Source organism: Macaca thibetana, chromosome 3 (genome assembly GCF_024542745.1).
Source record: "Macaca thibetana thibetana isolate TM-01 chromosome 3, ASM2454274v1, whole genome shotgun sequence".
Classification (NCBI taxonomy): Eukaryota; Metazoa; Chordata; class Mammalia; order Primates; family Cercopithecidae; genus Macaca; species Macaca thibetana.
In genome coordinates this window covers 166,581,366-166,601,757 of record NC_065580.1, presented here as the reverse complement: position 1 = coordinate 166,601,757, position 20,392 = coordinate 166,581,366, and the positions used below count along the sequence as shown (strand labels likewise).

Here is a 20,392-nt window from a genome sequence, read left to right as displayed (position 1 = left end):
AAACATAAGAAAATTCCTTTCATATGCTTTTCTATATAAAACAATACAAATTATTACTTAAAAGTAAATGAAACAGGAGCTCAAATATAATACAGCAGAAAAATGTGAACATGGTGATTGATGAGGTATGGAAAAGTATTGATTGCCAGTACAATTTAGGATATATACAAAGTGTTTTAAAATTTTTCAAATTACATCTTCTACTTTTATTGATAGAGATTGAAACTGACTCAGATATAAAGTGAGTTATGTATTCACCACAACTAAAGCTGTGCGTCTTCTCCACAGGACTCTTACTTTCTTTACCATGATGTCCTTAACAAAATGTGTACTTTTTATCATTATGGATACAACAAATAATGATATCTTCAATATTTAACTTTTAAAGTAACTTTACATTAACTTTATCAAACGGAACATTATGAACTTTTTATAGCTTTACTCGTTTGTTTTGGGGGGGGCTAGGTGAAGAAATCAAAACATTTTTGGAATTAATTTATTTTCTGTTTGAAGCATTTGACAGTTCTAATATAAAACTGAATTCATTTAATCCTTAGTAATTTGTTTTTCCTGCTACTGGAGGGGCATATCATTAACTATTGGTTCAATTATTTTCTGTACATGCACAAGAAAATGTATAATTTAACATGAGTGAAAATGACTTAAAACAGTTATTTGACCTAAATGAAAATGTCTGTATAAGGGTGATGTATTGACACACTTTTTGCAACTGTTAATAGTAAATAATCATCTTAGGACTTGGCCTTCTTAAACATTTTTCTGTCTTTTGAAGTAGATACTGATATATCTTCAGTAACTCTTCAGTAAAACTATGTCTTTTACTTTTCATGTGGTCAATGATATCACCTACTCTCATTTGAATAATAAATATCATTAAAGTGTTGTACACATTCATGCAGTCATCATCAACTGGATTTAGTGGTAGAAATTCAGAAGCCAACTTTTTTTTTCCATTAAAAAATCAGCTTTTATTTTTGGCTTATTTTCCTTTTCTTCTATCTACAAAATTTAAAGAAGAAAAACATTACTGAATAATAAAAAATAGTTGTAGATTTAAACAATACAAGACATGGCCAAATCACTGTAGCAAGAGCATTAAGATTATCCTTTATCTGTGGCTTTGTGGCAGTCCAAATTTCACGCCCATACTTCACGTGCACCTAGCCAGTAATTCTCAAATTTCCCACTAACTCCACCTGCTGTTGGCAGCTATATTAATAGCTGGAATAAACACGAAAGATGAAAAGTCTTCTAAATTAAAAAAGAATATAGAAAATTTTACTCTTGATGAGAATTGCTGCATCTTGCTGCTATGGAATGGGCCATTGCACTACCAGCTAGGTTTGAACAACAAATGACCCTCCACCTCCACCCAGACTTGAATGAGTAGGCTGACCTATCACTTGTATGTAAGTGTAATTTGTTTCTCGAGTGATCTGTCTGCATGTTCTCTTTGCAAGAAAAACGATAATTTTTTGGGGGTGTGTGCTTCTAGTCCTAGCTACTTGGGAGGCTGAGGTAGGAGGAATGTTTGAGCCTGGGAGGCAGAGGTTGCAGTGAACCGAGGTTGTGCCACTGCAGTCCAGCCTGAACCATAGCACTATATGTTGTCTCAAAAAAAAAAAGTGATAATTCTATTTTGTTTAGAAATTTTAAGAACAATTCTAAGCATTCTGTCTTCTTTCAGATTTAACAATTGAATAAAGTAAAAACTCTGCTCACTGTGCATGCTACTTTTCCTTCACTACATGAAACCATGACAAAAGTAAAATAGAAATTTCCTAATCATTATTTATGTTAATATATTACTGATTATAAATAAATAAAAAGTTAAAAATCTGAGACAGCGACCAAGTGGTATTAGATACTGAAACAACAACAATAACAAAAATAAACCAAGGCACATGGTTACCCGGTAGGTAAATATCTAGGTCATCCATTTAATAATGTTGTTCTTGACTTAAATGATAAAACATTTGGGGCTTAACTGCTAATTCAAGGATTATCAACTACATGAATGTTTAGCCTAATCCGATAATAAGAGAATATTTGCATTGGTGTTGAATTTTATTTTTTCAAGAAAGTGCTGCCAACCAAATAACTCAAAAAGTAAGAGTAAGTTGAGACTTTATCGAATTTATATAACTGATTATATAAAATAGGTTGGCCCTACTTGCTAATGAATATTGAAATATGTTAGCACTTTCATTTGGAGAATTGATTTCTTACCTGGCACTAAGGCTAGGGGATCTGGAGTCCTCAACAAATCTAATTCACTAAAATCTAACTTTTTATTGGATATCCTCACTCTGAATTCTCATATATTTCAGAAAATATTTTATAAAAGTATTCTTTCTTCCAAAATTATGTGATATAATCAATTTGACAGTCATTGCAAATGTCATTATTTATATAAAAATATTGACATTTCTAACTCCCTGCAGAAAAAGAAGACCACGGTTGTTAGTTTGTTTGTAGTCTTAAAAATGTGTCCTCTTCATTTTATCATGTGAAGACATTAATAGCTGGAATAAACATGAAAGATGAAAAGTATTCTAAATTAAAAAAGAATATGGACAATTTTACTCTTTAAAATTAAAAATAAATTAAACTTTTATTTTAGGTTTAAAGGTACATGTGAAGGTTTGTTACATAGGTAAATTCGTGTCACAAGGATTTGTTGTACAGATTATTTCATCACCCAGGTATTAAGCCCAGTACCCGGTAGTTACCTTTTCTGTTTCTCTTCTTCTTCCCACCCTTCTCCCTCAAGTAGACCCCAGTGTCTGTTGTTTCCTTCTTTGTGTTCATGTGTTCTCATTATTTATCTCCCTCTTATAAGTGAGAACATGCAATATGTGGTTTTCTGTGTCTATGTTAGTTTGCCAAGCATTATAACCTCTAGCTCCATCCCTGTCCTCACAAAAGATATGATCTCATTCTTTATTATAGCTACGTAGTAGTTCATGGTATATACGTACCACATTTTCTTTATTCAATCTGTCATTGATGGCCATTTAGCTTGATTCCATGTCCTCGCTATTGTGAATCATGCTACAATGAACATTCGTGTGCAAGTGTCTGTAGTAGAAGACACAGAAAAACCCAGCCGGATATTTAGTAGTTTTTAAGACAAAAAGTAAGCAAAGAATATTAAAGCAGATATGCCGATGTAATGTTACCCAGTTTTATTTAAACTTACATCCTTCACTTTGTAAAATTTAAAGCAACTACTCTAGGGGATATAACTAGGAGACACAGTAGGAGAAGTGTGCTTTGATGTGGCACATCTATATAATTATAAATAAGCAGTTTTAACATCTTTCTCCAGTGAATATTTTCTAGTTACTGGAATTTAGATTATTCGTAATCTATCATGGGTAGCAGTAGACATCAAATTCATAGGCAAATGATAGGATAGGAGAGCAATAGACGGTATGCATATATGGATACGGACACAGGTATTGTGTTTAAGTTTCTGGCTCCTCAAACATAATTACTAAAAGTCATATTCACAGGCTGGATGGTAAGAAGCAGACTGGCAGTAGAAGAGTAGAAGGTTGGGTCTATAATTTAGGGTTGGGTGTATAATTTAGGGATGTGAAAGCACTGGGACAACAACCCATGGATTAGAATACACTGGATACAAAGCCCAGGGATGGAGAGCCACAGCCAAAAGACTGAAAGCCTCTGCATCCAAAGCCCAGAGATCCAGAGTAAGTCATCTGGCAGGGACTGCAGAGCATGGAGGCTCTAGGGCGGTAGCAGGAGGTCTGGCAGATGCTGGACACTACACAGTATGTCTGGAATCCAGGGAGTTCCCAGCAGGTCTCCTGATAGCCTCTGTAGAGAGAAGAGCCCAGCTGTCAGGTGCTGGGAGACCAGAGGTCAGGTGCTGTAGACCAGGTTGCTAGGGTAGGAAGAGCCACAAGAGAAGCCTGGGTAGCGCAGGTAGCCCCCACAAGGTGGGAGGAGAAGTTTCCAGAGTAGCAGTTGTAGGATATGTCGGCGGGAGAGTTGACTTATAATGACAGTGTTATGACTTTGAATGTCACTTCTTGGACCTGGGGACTTATATACCCTTAACATTGGGTGTCATCCACATGGCACATAAAAACAGGTTACCTGCCAACTATAAATGAATTAAAAAGATCGTCATAGTCAGACATATATATTACTTGTGATTTTACAACTAGAAAGTGCAGTAATGTTTGTGCCTTGGGATTCAGATAATAGTGTTGACTCTTTAAAGCTATTACTCATCTTCCCTTACCAAAGGTCACTCTGCAGATAACTCAGAGAATTGCTTTAGAGGTAGACAGTGTCTGGGTTAAGGGAAGCTGCCTTAATTAAAAATAATTGATACCCGTTTCACAATCTGTCTCAAAATTGTTGCCATCTGGTGTACAAAGTTGCCAGCTAACCGATCTATTCATAGTCATTTCTTTTAAACAAAAACATACATTCATTGTCACCGCAAAGTAGCAAGCTAACTTAATGAAGAATATCATCAGAAAGCGGTGACTGATATGCAAGATATAATGTCTTTTTAAAAATCAAACCTCAACTGGAACGGCTTTAATGAAATATTAACTGAGATTCCCTTATTTTGCATGGTCCTGTTCAAAACTGTATGCAGACTATTAGGAGCCAATCTTAGCTTTTCTTTCCTTGGGTGTGTGTTTACCGTTGAGTGAATTAAAAATAATAAACCGCTTCATGTATTTTGGAATGGTCGAGATTATTCATCTAAGATGCTGAAAAAGCATTAAAAATAAAAACAAATCATGTGGCAAAAATTCCTAGTGTATTTCTACCTCTGATCAGAGTCAGTGTTTCCCACTAAAAGAATTGCCCAGAATCTGGAAAACATTCCTGTTTTAAAGAAAGTTTACAAAGTAGCTTCCCTTAAAGTGGTGAGACAAAGGGAGCATCTTAAGAAGATTCTTCCCTTGCCTCAAAAGTAACATACATGACTTTGACGTACATTATTTTCAGGTGTTTCTGACAAGTGTTACAACACTTCTAAAATAATGGTCATATTTTCTCTTGTTCTGTGACTTGTATTTCACCTCGATGTAATGGTATAATGAAGACTGATATGTTGAGGAAGAGGAGAGATTGAAATTTATCTTGCTGTGGTTTCTGTGTTGTTTGATTTGCTCATTTTTAGAAAAACGTTTCCATTCCACTTCTGAACGAAAGTAGTTGAATGCAAAAACATCCATACTTTGAGAAAAGAACGTGCGACATTACTTAATATCCGATCCCACGGAATATTCTTCTACTGAAATTGCTTACACAGGAGTGGATGACACTAAAACAAGCAAGCAACTTCAATTTAGGTGAGCTAAATATTCGTGTGGCTATTTTGATATTCAATATTTTATTGACAAATACAACAGGAAGATTTGGAATCTACTAGAATGCTTTTTGCTATTCATAATTGAGAAGCCTAATAAGAACTGTTTATTACAGAAACACAGAACAAACTATATTACCTAATAAATGAAACATGATTGGAGATCAATTTGTCTCCTCAGCAGTTTAGACTCATAAAGTCTACAATTTGGAAGGAAGTTGAGCAATTATCTCCAGCCTCCTGTCAGATTGAAATTCCACTTACAACATCCTAATTAGATTTTCCCAGGGCCCTCAATTAATTACAACAGCAACTCATTTTAGATTTTTAGCTGAATCTTCCCTTAAAACTTTGACCTAGTAATCCTAATTCTTCATAGAAGGGAGTCTCAGTTCACTTCCACTGTAGAATACATCAGTTCTGAAGATGGATGTCTTAAGAGGTTTGCCCATTCCCACAGGTTAAGCCATTTCATGTATCCGTGGCCTATCTCTATTTACAGTTTGCTTTGATGAACTTTCTGAGTGATTCCAGAAAAATCCTCATTACTCTAGTACTGTAGGCAGAATATATATATCAGTTGATACATCAGAGGTCACAAAGGCATTCACTCTCAATTACGCATTATCACCATACATCCTTCCCACCCCTTTATTTCAATTTATAAAGTCATTTGTTACTATGAATTCTTCAAATATTTTATCTTTCTGTGAAGACTACGTGGGATAGACATTTGCCTCATTTCTTGCTTTTCTTTTCCCTCTGTAGTAAAAATGTCACCCTCTGAGAGAAAAGAAAGGAAAAGATTAAAGATTTACATTTTAAATATAGTGCTTATTATTTTGCTCTCAGTAACATCAACACCACCAAAAAATTACTTACACCTTATGGGGATAAATGGTTTTTTATAATCAAACTTAATGATGATTTCTATGAAGAAGCAAATCAACCTCTGAGTAAGGGATTTCTTTAGTAGTTTTACAACGTAAACTTCAAAGCACTTCTGCAAAAATTTGACCATTCTTAAATCCTCATGTGCACAAGAGTGACTTGGTTACTTGTGTTATAAGAAATCTAAACTCAAATATGTTAGGCACTCATGTAGCATGTCTACCAAATAAGGATTGTTATTGGGCTATTTCTTCTAATGGTTCAAAGATTTGAAAGAAGGAATAGATATTGAATTTTTTTTCTGTTCTCCACTGAATTTATAAAATTGGAGCAAGATAAATGTCCCTTCCAGATTACAAGGTATTTTTTAGATCTTTACAAATACCAGAACTCTCAGTGTGTTAGCCATTTGATCCAAGTTCTAGAAGGACAGGATGAATGAAGCATCGATCTTTTTTTTTTTTTTTTTTTTTTGAGGGGGGACGGAATCTTGCTCTGCCACCCAGGCTGGAGTACAGTGGTACGATCTTGGCTCACTGCAACCTCCACCTCCTGGGTTCAAGCAATTCTCCTGCCTCAGCCTCTTGAGTAGCTGGGATTACAGCCACCCTCCACCATGTCTGGCTAATTTTTGTATTTTTAGTAGAGACGGTGTTTCACCATGTTGGTCAGGCTGGTCTCGAACTCCTGACCTCATGATCTGCCTGCCTCAGCCTCCCGAAGTGCTGAGATTACAGGTGTGAGCCTCCGCACCCAACCCTCTGAAGCATCAGTCTTATAGGTACAATTATGGTGGTTTTCATTCTACCCAAGCAAGAGGAATGAGAAATGGCATTTTTGTTTCATGAACAACTGCTTTGAAAAATTAATGAAATTCTTTCATGTAGACGTCTGCATTCATAAAAAAATGTTATTTGAATGTTAATATATTTCATTTTGACTGGAGCCTAATTAAGTGTTCTCATTAAAATGGGCACTTGTGACTACATCTATTGCTAGAGTATGTAAGTGTGCAGTATAGAAGGTAACATTCACACACACACACTCCTCACTGCAACTCAACTGAACTCAGAACTCCTGTTAACATGTCTTATAACTACAGCTCTGGAAACTTCTCCTCCTGCTGTTTTGGAGGTTACCTAGGGTATCCAGTTTCCATTTATAATTCGTTCTACCCCAGCAATGCCATCTATTCTCCAAATACCTGCCAACTGGGCTCCTCTCTCTACAACGCCTGTCAGGAGACCTACTGTGAGCCCACCAGCTTTCAGATATCCTGCACTTTGGCCAAATCCTATCAGACATCCTGCTACCACCCAAAGAATTCCATCTTCCGCAGTCCGCACCAGACTAACTACATAGGATCCCTTGGATGTGGAAACACTGGCCTTGGATCTCTTGGTTAGGGAAGCATTGGCTTCCCATCTCTGGACTGTGGGTCCAGCTTCTACCACCTAACTATCTTTTCATCCAGGAATTTCCAGGAAACTTGTTACTAACCAGCCTTTGGGTCTCGCCATTTTGAATCAACTTACTGAATATTCTCCATTCTCTCATGATTATTTCTGTACTCTGTGGAACTGTAACACTCAGCCTGTCCAATATCTGTGATTGTTGACCATCTACATCAGTAGGACTCAGCATCCTACCCCTCTTGGAAGTATATGGTTGAACAAGGACAAATTAATCTTGACCTAGGACCTTTCCTAAATCTGACAGGAGATATATCTTGAATTTCAATTTTTGTGCCAATGCTCAGGATTATTTGTTATCATCTTTCTAAAATTCTTCTCTCATTATTTTCCCAGAATTCTTCCACTGAAATGTATTTCAAATAGTTATAATATTTTAAATAACCTTATTTCTTTAGCATGAATTCTGGTATTCCATTTTATTTTATTAATGTAATACACTTAGGCTGGGTGTGATGACTCATACCTGTAATCCCAGCACTTTGGGAGACTGAGGCTGGTGGATCAGTTAAGGTCAAGAGTTCGAGGCCATCCTGGCCAACATGGGGGAAACCCATCTCTACTAAAAATACAAAAATTAGCAAGGTATGGTGTGCACCTGTAATCCCAGCTCCTTGGGAGGCTGAGGCAGGAGAATCACTTGAACCTGAGAGATGGAGGTTGTAGTCAGCTGAGATCATGCCACTATACTCTAGCCTGGGTGACAGAGCGGGACTCTGTCTCAAAAAAAATAAAAATGATACATTTAGTGAATTCATCCCGTATCTTCAACTGTCTTCATTAGGTACACTTTTTGTTTGTTTCATATGTTTTATTGACAGTTTGTTGAATAGCAAGTAAAGTGTAGGCTGGGTGCGGTGGCTCACGCCTGTAATCCCAGCACTTTGGGAGGCCGAGACGGGCGGATCACAAGGTCAGGAGATTGAGACCATCCTGGCTAACACGGTGAAACCCTGTCTCTACTAAAAGTACAAAAAACTAGCCGGGCGAGGTGGCGGGCGCCTGTAGTCCCAGCTACTCGGGAGGCTGAGGCAGGAGAATGGCGTAAACCCAGGAGGCGGAGCTTGTAGTGAGCCGAGTTCGCACCACTGCACTCCAGCCTGGGTGACAGAGCAAAGACTCCGTCTCAAAAAAAAAAAAAAAAAAGAAAGTAAAGTGTAAAGAAAATTTAAATATATAACCTATCTCATTAAGAGATTTAAGTCCCCTCATAAGTGCATTTTTTATATATTTGCTTCAGAAAATTTTGTTTTAGTCTTTCATTGAAAAAAGTATTTATTGAGGTCCTATTAAATACCAAGCATTATACCGAACAAAGACACAAATTCTCTGCTTCCAGAAGTTCACACAACTACAATTATAACTTATATGGCGAATGGAATAATGGGGATGAAGACAAGATTCAGTAGGAACACAAAGAAGAAGAACTTCAAAAACACTCGGATAAAATAATATAAACCCATTATTGAGAATAGAGTAAGTTACATTCAATTTTTGAAGAATAAATCTTACTGATCTGTTGTGTCCATTACAGTCTCTTGAAAAGCAGCTGCCAAATAGGATTAAACATAAAAAGGATTTACTGGTGAAAATGCCAGTGATGGATAATGGGGAGGTAGTTGGAGAGGTCTGGGAGAGCCATACTACTATGGTGTATGTCTAGCCTCAGTGAACGACAGAGGGAAGTAAGTTTGGCCTAGAAGAAACTTCTTTAAGAAACTCCTTCAGGGCAATTCTAAGAAAGTTTTGGCAAGTCACCCATCAAAGGAGCCTTACATATCACCAAAATGGGGCCTGCCTTAGCATCCTTGCCAAGAGTACTTACTAACAAGAACGAATGACAGCACAACCTTGGCACAAAAGTGACGGTAGATTCACATACCAGCTGCTGTAGCTAATCAATCAGTAATGCTCCCTGAAGCAGGAGATTTAAGAGGTACATTTGCATAGCTTCCATCTTCATGATATTTATTCTGATCCTAAGTAAGCTCAGCACTGATAAACAGTGGTAAAATAATAAATGATAACTTGGAATTTTTCATGTTTTTCTTACTTTGATCAAAATGTCAATTATTATGTCAGACCCTGTACAGGACCCACTGAATGAAAATCTAACCCTACTACTGAATAAGAGAAAATCGAGAATTATTAGATGGTCATCTTTGATTGTAACTGATGCATTAAGCAGACAGGACTCAGGACAGAATTAGGAAATTGCTTCATTTTTTTTTAACAGCACTGAATTTAGAGCTCTATCTTCCCTGAATCGTCGAACAACACAATAGGTAGATCTATTATCACATTAAGATATTAAGAAAAATTTTCATTTCATGTTAGTAATTCAAAGTTGCATAATTACAAAACCAGTCTTACAGCCACAATCAAAGCTTCTCCCTTTCCCCTCAGTCTAGGCCTGTCATGTGTTTCCAGAGGCCACCAGCGGTTTAAAGAAGACTACTTTTTTTTTTAAATTTCTGTACTCCACCTTGCCTTCCATCAATGTACTGCTCCTTGCTTCTGTTTGATTCAGAAAGATACAATGGGAGGAAAGAAAATGACAACCAGGGCCATCTTCCTCAACATGATGCTTTAGACCACCTGTGTCAACAAGGACTGTGTTGTTTGCCTCTGGAAACTTTTACTGGGAAGAGATAACATCAGACAATAGCTCATTTCCCTGCATGCTTCAAGAAATTCCTATAGACTAATCTGTTGGAGCCAATAGCCTGAAGACCTCAATAAACAGTTCCCTAATTAAGCAACAGTTTAGGTATCAAGAAACTCATGTCAGCTTCCTCTCTTTGCTGTGTCCATCAATTCTAAACTATTATATTATAAATATACCTAATTCCAATCAGTTCTCAGCCTTGAAAGACCCACCTTAAACCAGCTCAGCCCAGAATCTCATTTCTAGCACCTTTCTGTGGAAACACAGAAAAGACTTATAGTAGCATTCTTCTTTGTGGCAGGGAGCTCAGACATACTTCATTTCGTCTTAACAGATTTTCTGGTGATCTTACAGGTTTTTCAACAGGGACATTAAGGTTTGTGCATTTAGCCAGGACTCAATCTTTGCCATTGAATATCCTCAGTTATTATGCACTCTGTAATGTATAAGCATGTAATGTTTGTGTCCTTCCTCCAAATTCATATGTTAAAATCCTAATTCCCAATGCAATGGTATTTGGAGAAGAGGCCTTTGGGAGGTAATTAGCTTATGAAAATGGAACCTTCATGTGGAAATTAGTGCCTTTATAAGAAAAGACACAAGAGGTTTTCTTCTGGTCTCTGTGCTCTCTGATACATGAGGACATAGGGAGAAGGTGGTCATCTGCAAATCAGAAGGAGAACCATTTCTAAAAACCAAATTGGCCAGCACTTTGATCTTGCACTTTCCAGCCTCCAGAACTGTGAAAAATAAATTTCTCTTGTTTGAGTCTCCAGTCTATGGTATCTTGGTCCAAACTGACGAAGACACCACAGAGTTAGCACACCCTTCCATGACTTCTCCCTGAATCCTCATCCCGAGTTCCCTCCTGCTAGGGCTCCATCCCACCCAGCTTTCTTCTGCTAGGATCCATTTGTCCAGGAGGTGGCCTTCTTGGCCCATAGGAAACACACACTCACAGCTGTCAGGCCTCTGAGCCCACGCCAAGCCATCGCATCCCCTGTGACTTACACCTAAACGCCCAGATGGCCTGAAGTAACTGAAGAATCACAAAAAAAGTACAAATGCCCTGAATCACAAAAGAAGTGCAAATGCCCTGACACGCCTTAACCGATGACATTCCACCACAAAAGAAGTGAAAATGACCCGTACTTGCCTTAAATGATATTATCTTGTGAAATTCCTTTTCCTGGCTCATCCTGGCTCAAAAAGCTCCCCCACTGAGCACCTTGTGACCCCCACTCCTGCCCTCCAGAGAACAACCCCCCTTTGACTGTAATTTTCCTTTACCTACCCAAATCCTATAAAACGGCCCCACCCTTATCTTCCTTCCCTGACTCTCTTTTCAGACTCAGCCCGCCTGCACCCAGGTGATTAAAAAGCTTTATTGCTCACACAAAGCCTGTTTGGTGGTCTCTTCACACGGACGCGCATGACAACAGCACTGCCCGTGGTTTGTGATTTGGTCCTAGAGCAGGTGTCTTCCACCCAGCTAATTATAATGGCTCACTGCTTTAAGAGTATGCTAGTCTAGTATCAAAACTCCAGGAGATACAGAAATACTCAATTTTCTGCCTTGTCGTCTTGGTGGGCAAACAATTCCAGAGACATGTCGTTTTCTTTTATTAGTGTGACACTTTCGGTAAATGCATCCTGTACTTACTACTATTTTCATTAGGTAAACTTGTTTTCTTAGCTTCATGTTTTTTGTTTTTTGTTTTTTTTCTGGAAAGAAAACAGAGTTTAGAGAGGAATTGAAACATGACATCTCATGTCTTGAGAGATTTACATCCCATCATAGAGCATTTGATCATATAATTGCTTTAGAAAATGTTATTTTCAGTTAGACATTCATTGAACAAACATTCGTTGAGTTCCTATAACATAAAACATTTTTGTTATAGAGAACGACACTACCTTCTGTCATTCCAGCCAGCCACCACACACTCTGTGAATGGGCCTCTTCACCTTCTCTCCTTTCCCAAAGAGAGGGAAGCCGTGTATATATATGTTTCTCTTTGTGTGTTACATGGGTAGTATTATCCCACAAGAATAAAACTTATTTCAGAGTAAATCTCTTTCTCTTATAAATGTCTACATTGCACTTAAGGGGTATAAGACTCAGGAAAGCTGTAAAGCTGTCATGGCCACCTCTAATCATGGAGATGTGACTAGGACTGGGATATACTGTCATTTACCAATATTTGCCCTCAGCTTTGGGGACTGTACCAAACTTGTAACTTATGTGAAAAGCACCCTATAAAATCATTTTACATAAAGATAAAATAAAACTCATTAAATAAGCTCAATAATGAGAAAGTGACATGAGTAACTATAATCCTATATGAAATACCCTGGATATTCACAAATATAGAGCCGTGGTGAATAAAACCATACTGCCATGGAATACATGATTTTCTATAGAGCTTTTCTTCTAGATCAGGAATTGAGAAATGATGGCTGATGGGCCAAATCCAGCTACTACCTGTTTCTATATATGAAATTGATCGGAATACAGCCACAAGCATCCATTTACATATGGTCTATTCTGACTTTCATGCTACAGTGGAAGAGCTGAGTGGTTCAGACAGAGACCATATGTCCCTTAAGGCCTTAAATATTCACCATCTGGCCCCTTTCAGGAAAAAAAAAAAAAAGTTTGCCAACCTTTGCTTTAACATGATGGAGCTTGCTTCAAAATTGTTACCACAATGCTCCAATTTCTGGTAACTACAATGAAGGTACATCAGTTAATCCTTCTCATTTCTTTTCTTTGACTTCATCTGTACTTTGGAGCATCAGCTGGAGCCTCAACATCAGTATAAATGGCTACTATGTTCTTTTAAAATTTGAAAACAACAAACATCAACAAAGTGTTTCACAGATTCTCAAAGTTTTTCCATTTAACTGAGAGTGCTGAGTTTTGTGATGAATAAACAGAACTCCTTCTAGGTTTCACAAATTATAATCATATGAAATATCCAGGATTATTATATAGCAAGTGCACAGTGTGAATCATTTACTCTCCAAACAATGCTGTAAGGCAAGTTCTAGTATAACCTCCACTTTGCAGATGAAGAAATTGGGGCACATACAGGTTAAATAAACTTTCCAGCAAAACAATGCTGCCAAGTGATGGAGCCTGTAACTGCATTTGGTTTACCTCCAGAACATGTGCTCATAACTAGGAAACTGTCTTATTAACTTTTTATATTTCTCTGACATGATAAATGGCTAGTCAATGACTTAGGGAAGAAATTGATGAACAGATATTGCCATTCTGTACTCACAGAGCACTGAAGCTCACAGCCACATTGTCAAATGTTTATCTTAGTCTTTCCCTAAAGGGATGTCTCCCATTTGCACTCCAATCTGTGAAAGATCCTTTGCTTTTCTGACTGGTTGCATCTACAACATGTTATTTTATCCAGAAACTTGCCTCATACCTTTAGCTTTGGCTCAAAGGAAGATACTCATAGCCCCGAATGCACAAGAAAATATCTGACTACCTGAGTTCCACATTCCCTCTGTTTTGCCATTTCTGAAGGATCATTAAGTCAGCTGTCTGCGTTTCAATGAAAAAGCAACTCTTTTCAATTATGTAGAAAGATGAAGAGAGAATAGAATATTGAAATGACAACCTAGAGACAACTTCTAGAGCTGAATCCATCATTCCCTATGTAACCTTGCGCAAATTATCTTACCTCCTTGAGCCTCAGTTTCCTTATTTGTTAAGTGAGGATGTTGTATTGATTAATTTTTAAGGTATCTTGTCATTTAACTTTAAAATTAGAAATAGAATTCACATTTTTAAAAGTATGACTTGGTAGTTAATGAAAACTAAAATAATCGGGCACATAAATGATTTTAATAGATTTGTTGACATTATGAAGGTAATACACTTGTTCCTACATATGTAAACCAATTTATTGCAAATATATTTTATGTATTTAGTTTTATCTATTTATAAATACTTTCAGGATTTTCCAATGGTCTTGTTAGGTCACAGAAGTTGTTCACCACCACAGCGTTCTTTCTCTCACTTTCTTGGCTAATGGGCCGTCTACTCAGGGTTCCCCTAGCATTTTCAGAGTTTGATGAAATACTACACCTGGATGGAGTATGGAGTCTGACTTCCTGAGTGCTTCTCCAAAACATACTTCAACGGGAAATGTGGTTGAATTACCCTCACAATGAACCTGATCAGTAGTAAGAGGAGATACTAGAACAGGAAAAGACACGTTTCCCCTTTCTTCCCTATCCCATCAATTTCCTTGAGGTGTATTTTTTCTTTGCAACCGCTCCAGAGAAGTCGCCAATGTTTAACAAGCATGCCTGCCAAGTGGCTTGCCTTATGCCTCATTATGAAGTAATACTCAGGGCACTAACACACCGCACACCATTGCATTGCATTTTGTTTGCTGCACTTCCATGCCCCTTTGCCACGGCCTTGCACTCCCCAAATAGGGTGAGTCCTTAATGCTTACCTCAGGTTCTGCATTAGTCAGGTTCTCCAGAGAAACAAAATCAGTATGATCTTTCTGGAATAATGAGTGAGAAAGAGAGATGGAGAGAGAGAGTGAGAGAGAGAGAGAGAGAGAGAGAGAGAGAGAAAATATGAGGAACTGGAGACTGGAAAGTCCCACAGTCTGCATTTGTAAACTGAAGACCCAGGAGAGCTGTTGGTGTAATTCCAGTCTGAGTCCAAGGGACTGAAAATTTGGAAAGCTGATGGTATAAACCCTAGTATAAGAGCAGGAAAATACTTATGTATCAGCTCAAGTGGCCAGGCGAAAGGAAAAAGGGGCAAATTCCTCCTTCCTCTGCCCTTTGTTCTTTTATGGCCCTTGATAGATGGGATGAAGCCTATGTAGGTTGGAAAAGGCAATCTACTGAATCCATTGATTTAAATGCTAATCTTATCCAGAAACACTCTCACAGATACACCCGGAAATATCTTACAGATACCTGGGCAACCTCTGATCTTAGTCAAGTTGACACAAAATATTAACTATCGCAATCATTCTAACTAAAATTATAGTTCGTATATAATTCTGTTGATATGTGTGTTATTTTAAATTATATCCTCCAGGACCTGGCATAAACTGTGGCACATGGCAGGTCCAAATAAACACTTATTTAAATGGATTTGCTTTCTTGTACTTGAAATATAAACTCTTTGAGTAGGTGATTGCCACCATGAAATATTTGATAGAAACAGCTGAAGAGGTTCATAGTAAAATGCTCATATGATGAACTAAATTGAAATATTGAGACGAAGGGTAAAGTCTGTGATATCAGCTACAAAGCTTCAGAATGAAGAAACACAGTTCACAATCCATTTTACCACTGCTGGTAGATGCTAAAAGAGCTGAGTTCTCTGTTGTAGAGCACGTAGAATGAGTCACACAAATTGAAGAAAGGTCTTGGAAGTCCCAAGAGATAATAAAACAGAACCTATATTCTAGCAATTGGTCTTGATTATTTGAAATACAGTGAAGAGATAATCTAATTCTTATCATTATCTCTAAGTCTATGATGATCATGAGTGGGTGTGATCTCAAGAGGCAACGTAGGCATTTTAGAAGCTTGTCACAATAAAGTCATCATTTTTCTCCAATTACAATTGAACAGGTCATTATAAGGTAAACACAATCAAAGCTATTATGTCCATATGCTGTAGCAGAAAAATACTTGCTAAGTGGGTAGCTCACCATTATTTTAGATTTAGGAAGTATAAATATACTGATTCAGCAGTCATCCGTAACACTTCATTCATTCATGGAGTAATATAATATTGCATCCATATTGTTCTATCCCCATTCCAAATGGGGTCTAGCATCCACAGTCCAGAACTATCCCACACAGTTCATTTCTAAAATACCCATCTAAAGCAGTGGTTCTATACAGAAAATAATTTTGTCCCCAGGAGACATAATGTTGGCAATGTCTGGCAACATTTTTGGTTGTCACAAACTGGGGGCTGCTACTGGCATCTAATGGGAAGAGGCCCAGGGATGTTGCTAAGCATCTTACAATACTCAGGATGGTGCAAACATAACAAAGTATGCTACCCAATTGTCAATAATCCCAAGATTTACGGAAATTGCAAAAAGAGCAAATACTTGGTTAAAGTGCAGGAAACAAAGCAGAAGGGTAGAGAATGATAAGATTTTTTTTTAAAAAAAAGGGTAACAAAGAAATAAAACAAACATGAGGAATGTGATGGTCAGAAATAACATAAGATGGAAAACTAGATTTAAACAATTTTTGGAAACAAATTCTCTGAACATTGCCTTCTGCTCTGATATGCTTCTTGTGTACAGCTGGGCTAGTGTAGCCTTCTTAGCAGAGCTGCACTGGGGAGTATGGAGGACTCATTAGCAGAAAAGTCATGACTGTGAATATGCATAGACATTTTATTGAAAGCTTTAGTTATTACAGTGACAGTTCTCTCTCTCTCTCCTTCCCCCTCTCTCTCTCTCTCTCCCCTTCCCTCTCTCTCTCTCTCTCTCCTTCCCTCTCTCTCTCTCTCTCCCCACTAAGAGATCATACTGATTCTGTTTCTCTGGAGAACTTTGACTAATACACTGATATAATCTTATGAGAAAAGCAATAAAGATTGGAGGACTTTTCCCAGAAAAGATAAAGCTTGACTTAGGACTTAAAGGATCATAGATTTAGATGACAGTGTAAGATCTCAGAAAAGGAACATCACAGGTAAAACCTACAAAGCAGTATTCGAGCAAAGGTGAGGATTGCTTGAACTAGAAAGGTTATTGGTCACAAGATGTCATACTAACAAACTTACATAATATTACATAAGAAACAGGACATCATTGGAAATTTCTAACTAGTCATTTCAGAATTTCCATCTGTCATCTAAATGTAATCTGTTTGGGCAGTTTTTTAAATGAGATCTTTTATTTGACTGTTTTAGGCAATATTTTATTTGAGATAATACTTACAATTCACTTTGTTCATGTTTTATTATTTGAAATCCTTCTGGCTAAGAAAATATTAGAAATATTTTTTAGTTTGAAAGCTATACCCTATGTTCCAAATTTTTCCAACTTGCCTGGAAGGAGCCCTTAGACAGGGATTGTATCTTCTACATAATTGGTTACCTACAGAGTATCATTTAATAAAAGGTTAGCAAGTGATTTATTCTTCCAAGGAAACGCAGTACCTTTGATATAAATTATTTATTTATTGTAGAAAACTGGCTTTGTATCTTGTCCTGATCCACATAACATCAACTTAGTATTCTCCAGTGTTTCTGATGTGTATGTCATTGTAAGCACATAGGTCATGCTTACTATATACTTTCTGATAGAAAGAGGAAATCTTGTGCAGATGAAAGAATCCTCTTAGAGGAGATGAATGTTCCATCCCAGAAGCAGCAGGTATTTCTTATTGACAGTTTCAGGTATCTTTGTATATAAAGGGATAAAAGATATTTCAAAGAATGTATCACCTCTAGTACCAACTTATATTGCTAGGCTTTGATTATTCTATGGAAACAAGATCACAACATTAAGAAACCGTCATTGTAGACAAAAATAAAATTTATGAGGATTGGAGTCATTCGCCTTTTCACTTTTAGGTTATTTTCAAAAGTGGTAGTCAAAATTTGATGGGCTTCTAAAAAACAATATACATGTTGTAGCCGTATATTTTAATAATCTATAAAACAATACAAAGAGATGTGTTGGGTATATGATTTGTTTATATACATAATATGACATCTGAGGTGTAAAAAAGTTTATTTATCGAAAATCAAACAGCAAGTCAGTAGTGTCTTGTCAACTCATGTCTGTTTTTAAACCTCCCTCTATATATTTTGGGCCATATCACCTTTACGCAAGAGGTAAAAATAAATACAAATAAAAGAACATGGCCAGGCGCGGTGGCTCACGCCTGTAATCCTAGGACTTTGGAAGACCAAGACAGGCGGATCACGAGGTCAGGAGATCAAGACCATCCTGGCTAACACGGTGAAACCCCGTCTCTACTAAAAATACAAAAAATTAGCCGGGCGTGGTGGCGGGTGCCTGTAGTCCCAGCTACTCGGGAGGCTTAGGCAGGAGAACGGCATGAACTCGGGAGGCGGAGCTTGCAGTGAGCCGAGATCGCGCCACTGTACTCTACCTCCAGCCTGGGTGACAGAGCGAGACTCCCTCTAAAAAAAAAAAAAAAAAAAAAAAAAAAAAAAAAAAAAAAAAAACATTCATCCTCATCATAGTAAACTGTCACAATCTCCTGGGTAATAAACTACCTGTTTTCCTCAGTCAAACTTTCTAAGCTTTTTAAATCAAGGAAATATTGAGCATTAATTTTTCAAAGATCTTGCTAACATAGTATTTAGGTGTTAGGGATCTGTTCTACTGAGAGTGAATTACATTTCTACAAGTTGGTTTTACATAGGCTGGTAAGAGACAGGATGAATGTTGAAAAATATTCTTTTTTATTTTTATTTTTTTATTATTATTATACTTTAAGTTCTAGGGTACATGTGCATAACGTGCAGGTTTGTTACATATGTATACTTGTGCCTTGTTGGTATGCTGCACCCATCAACTTGTCAGCACCCATCAACTCGTCATTTACATGAGGTATAACTCCCAATGCAATCCCTCCCCCCTGCCCCCTCCCCATGATAGGCCCCAGTATGTGATATTCCCCTTCCTGAGTCCAAGTGATCTCATTGTTCAGTTTCCACCTATGAGTGAGAAAATGTGTTTGGTTTTCTGTTCTTGCAATAGTTTACTGAGAATGATGGTTTCCAGCTGCATCCATGTCCCTACAAAGGACACAAACTCATCCTTTTTTATGGCTGCATAGTATTCCATGGTGTATATGTGCCACATTTTCTTAATCCAGTCTGTCACTGATGGACATTTGGGTTGATTCCAAGTCTTTGCTATTGTGAATAGTGCCACAATAAACATATGTGTGCATGTGTCTTTATAGCAGCATGATTTATAATCCTTTGGGTATATACCCAGTAATGGGATGGCTGGGTCATATGGTACTTCTAGTTCTAGATCCTTGAGAAATCGCCATACTGTTTTCCATAATGGTTGAACTACTTTACAGTCCCACCAACAGTGTAAAAGTGTTCCTATTTCTCCACATCCTCTCCAGCACCTGTTGTTTCCTGACTTTTTAATGATTGCCATTCTAACTGGTGTGAGATGGTGTCCATTGTGGTTTTGATTTGCATTTCTCTGATGGCGAGTGATGATGAGCATTTTTTCATGTGTCTGTTGGCTGTATGAATGGCTTCTTTTGAGAATGTCTGTTCATATCCTTTGCCCACTTTTTGATGGGGTTGTTTTTTTCTTGTAAATTTGTTTGAGTTCTTTGTAGGTTCTGGATATTAGCCCTTTGTCTGATGAGTAGATTATAAAAATTTTCTCCCATTCTGTAGGTTGCCTGTTCACTCTGATGGTAGTTTCTTTTGCTGTGGAGAAGCTCTTTAGTTTAATTAGATGCCATTTGTCAATTTTGGCTTTTGTTGCCGTTGCTTTTGGTGTTTTAGACATGAAGTCCTTGCTTATGCCTATGTCCTGAATGGTATTGCCTAGGTTTTCTTCTAGGGTTTTTATGGTATTAGGTCTAACATTTAAGTCTCTAATCCATCTTGAATTAATTTTCGTATAAGGAGTAAGGAAAGGATCCAGTTTCAGCTTTCTACTTATGGCTAGCCAATTTTCCCAGCACCATTTATTAAATAGGGAATCCTTTCCCCATTTCTTGTTTTTCTCAGGTTTGTCAAAGATCAGATGGCTGTAGATGTGTGGTATTATTTCTGAGGACTCTGTTCTGTTCCATTGGTCTACATCTCTGTTTTGGTACCAGTACCATGCTGTTTTGATTACTGTAGCCTTGTAGTATAGTTTGAAGTCAGGTAGCGTGATGCCTCCAGCTTTGTTCTTTTGACTTAGGATTGTCTTGGCAATGCGGGCTCTTTTT

The 20,392-nt window shown here is 37.5% G+C and overlaps 3 protein-coding genes across 3 annotated transcripts in view; 1 reads left to right on the top strand and 2 right to left on the bottom strand.

Annotated features, from left to right (window-relative positions):
- The window catches only part of TIAM1 (TIAM Rac1 associated GEF 1), a 1,375,699-nt gene that overhangs the window by 127,243 nt on the left and 1,228,064 nt on the right, over positions 1-20,392 (bottom strand). The gene's annotated exons all lie outside the window — the stretch shown is intronic.
- LOC126950966 (keratin-associated protein 23-1) lies at positions 2,683-6,008 on the bottom strand. The gene is given in 3 exon segments (XM_050784872.1): positions 2,683-3,986; positions 3,989-4,042; positions 6,005-6,008. Coding segments are annotated over 3 exon segments (270 nt in total). The 3' UTR covers positions 2,683-3,774.
- On the top strand, positions 6,959-8,020 carry LOC126951706 (keratin-associated protein 15-1). The gene is given in 1 exon segment (XM_050786111.1): positions 6,959-8,020. A coding segment is annotated over 1 exon segment (414 nt). The 5' UTR covers positions 6,959-7,359; the 3' UTR covers positions 7,774-8,020.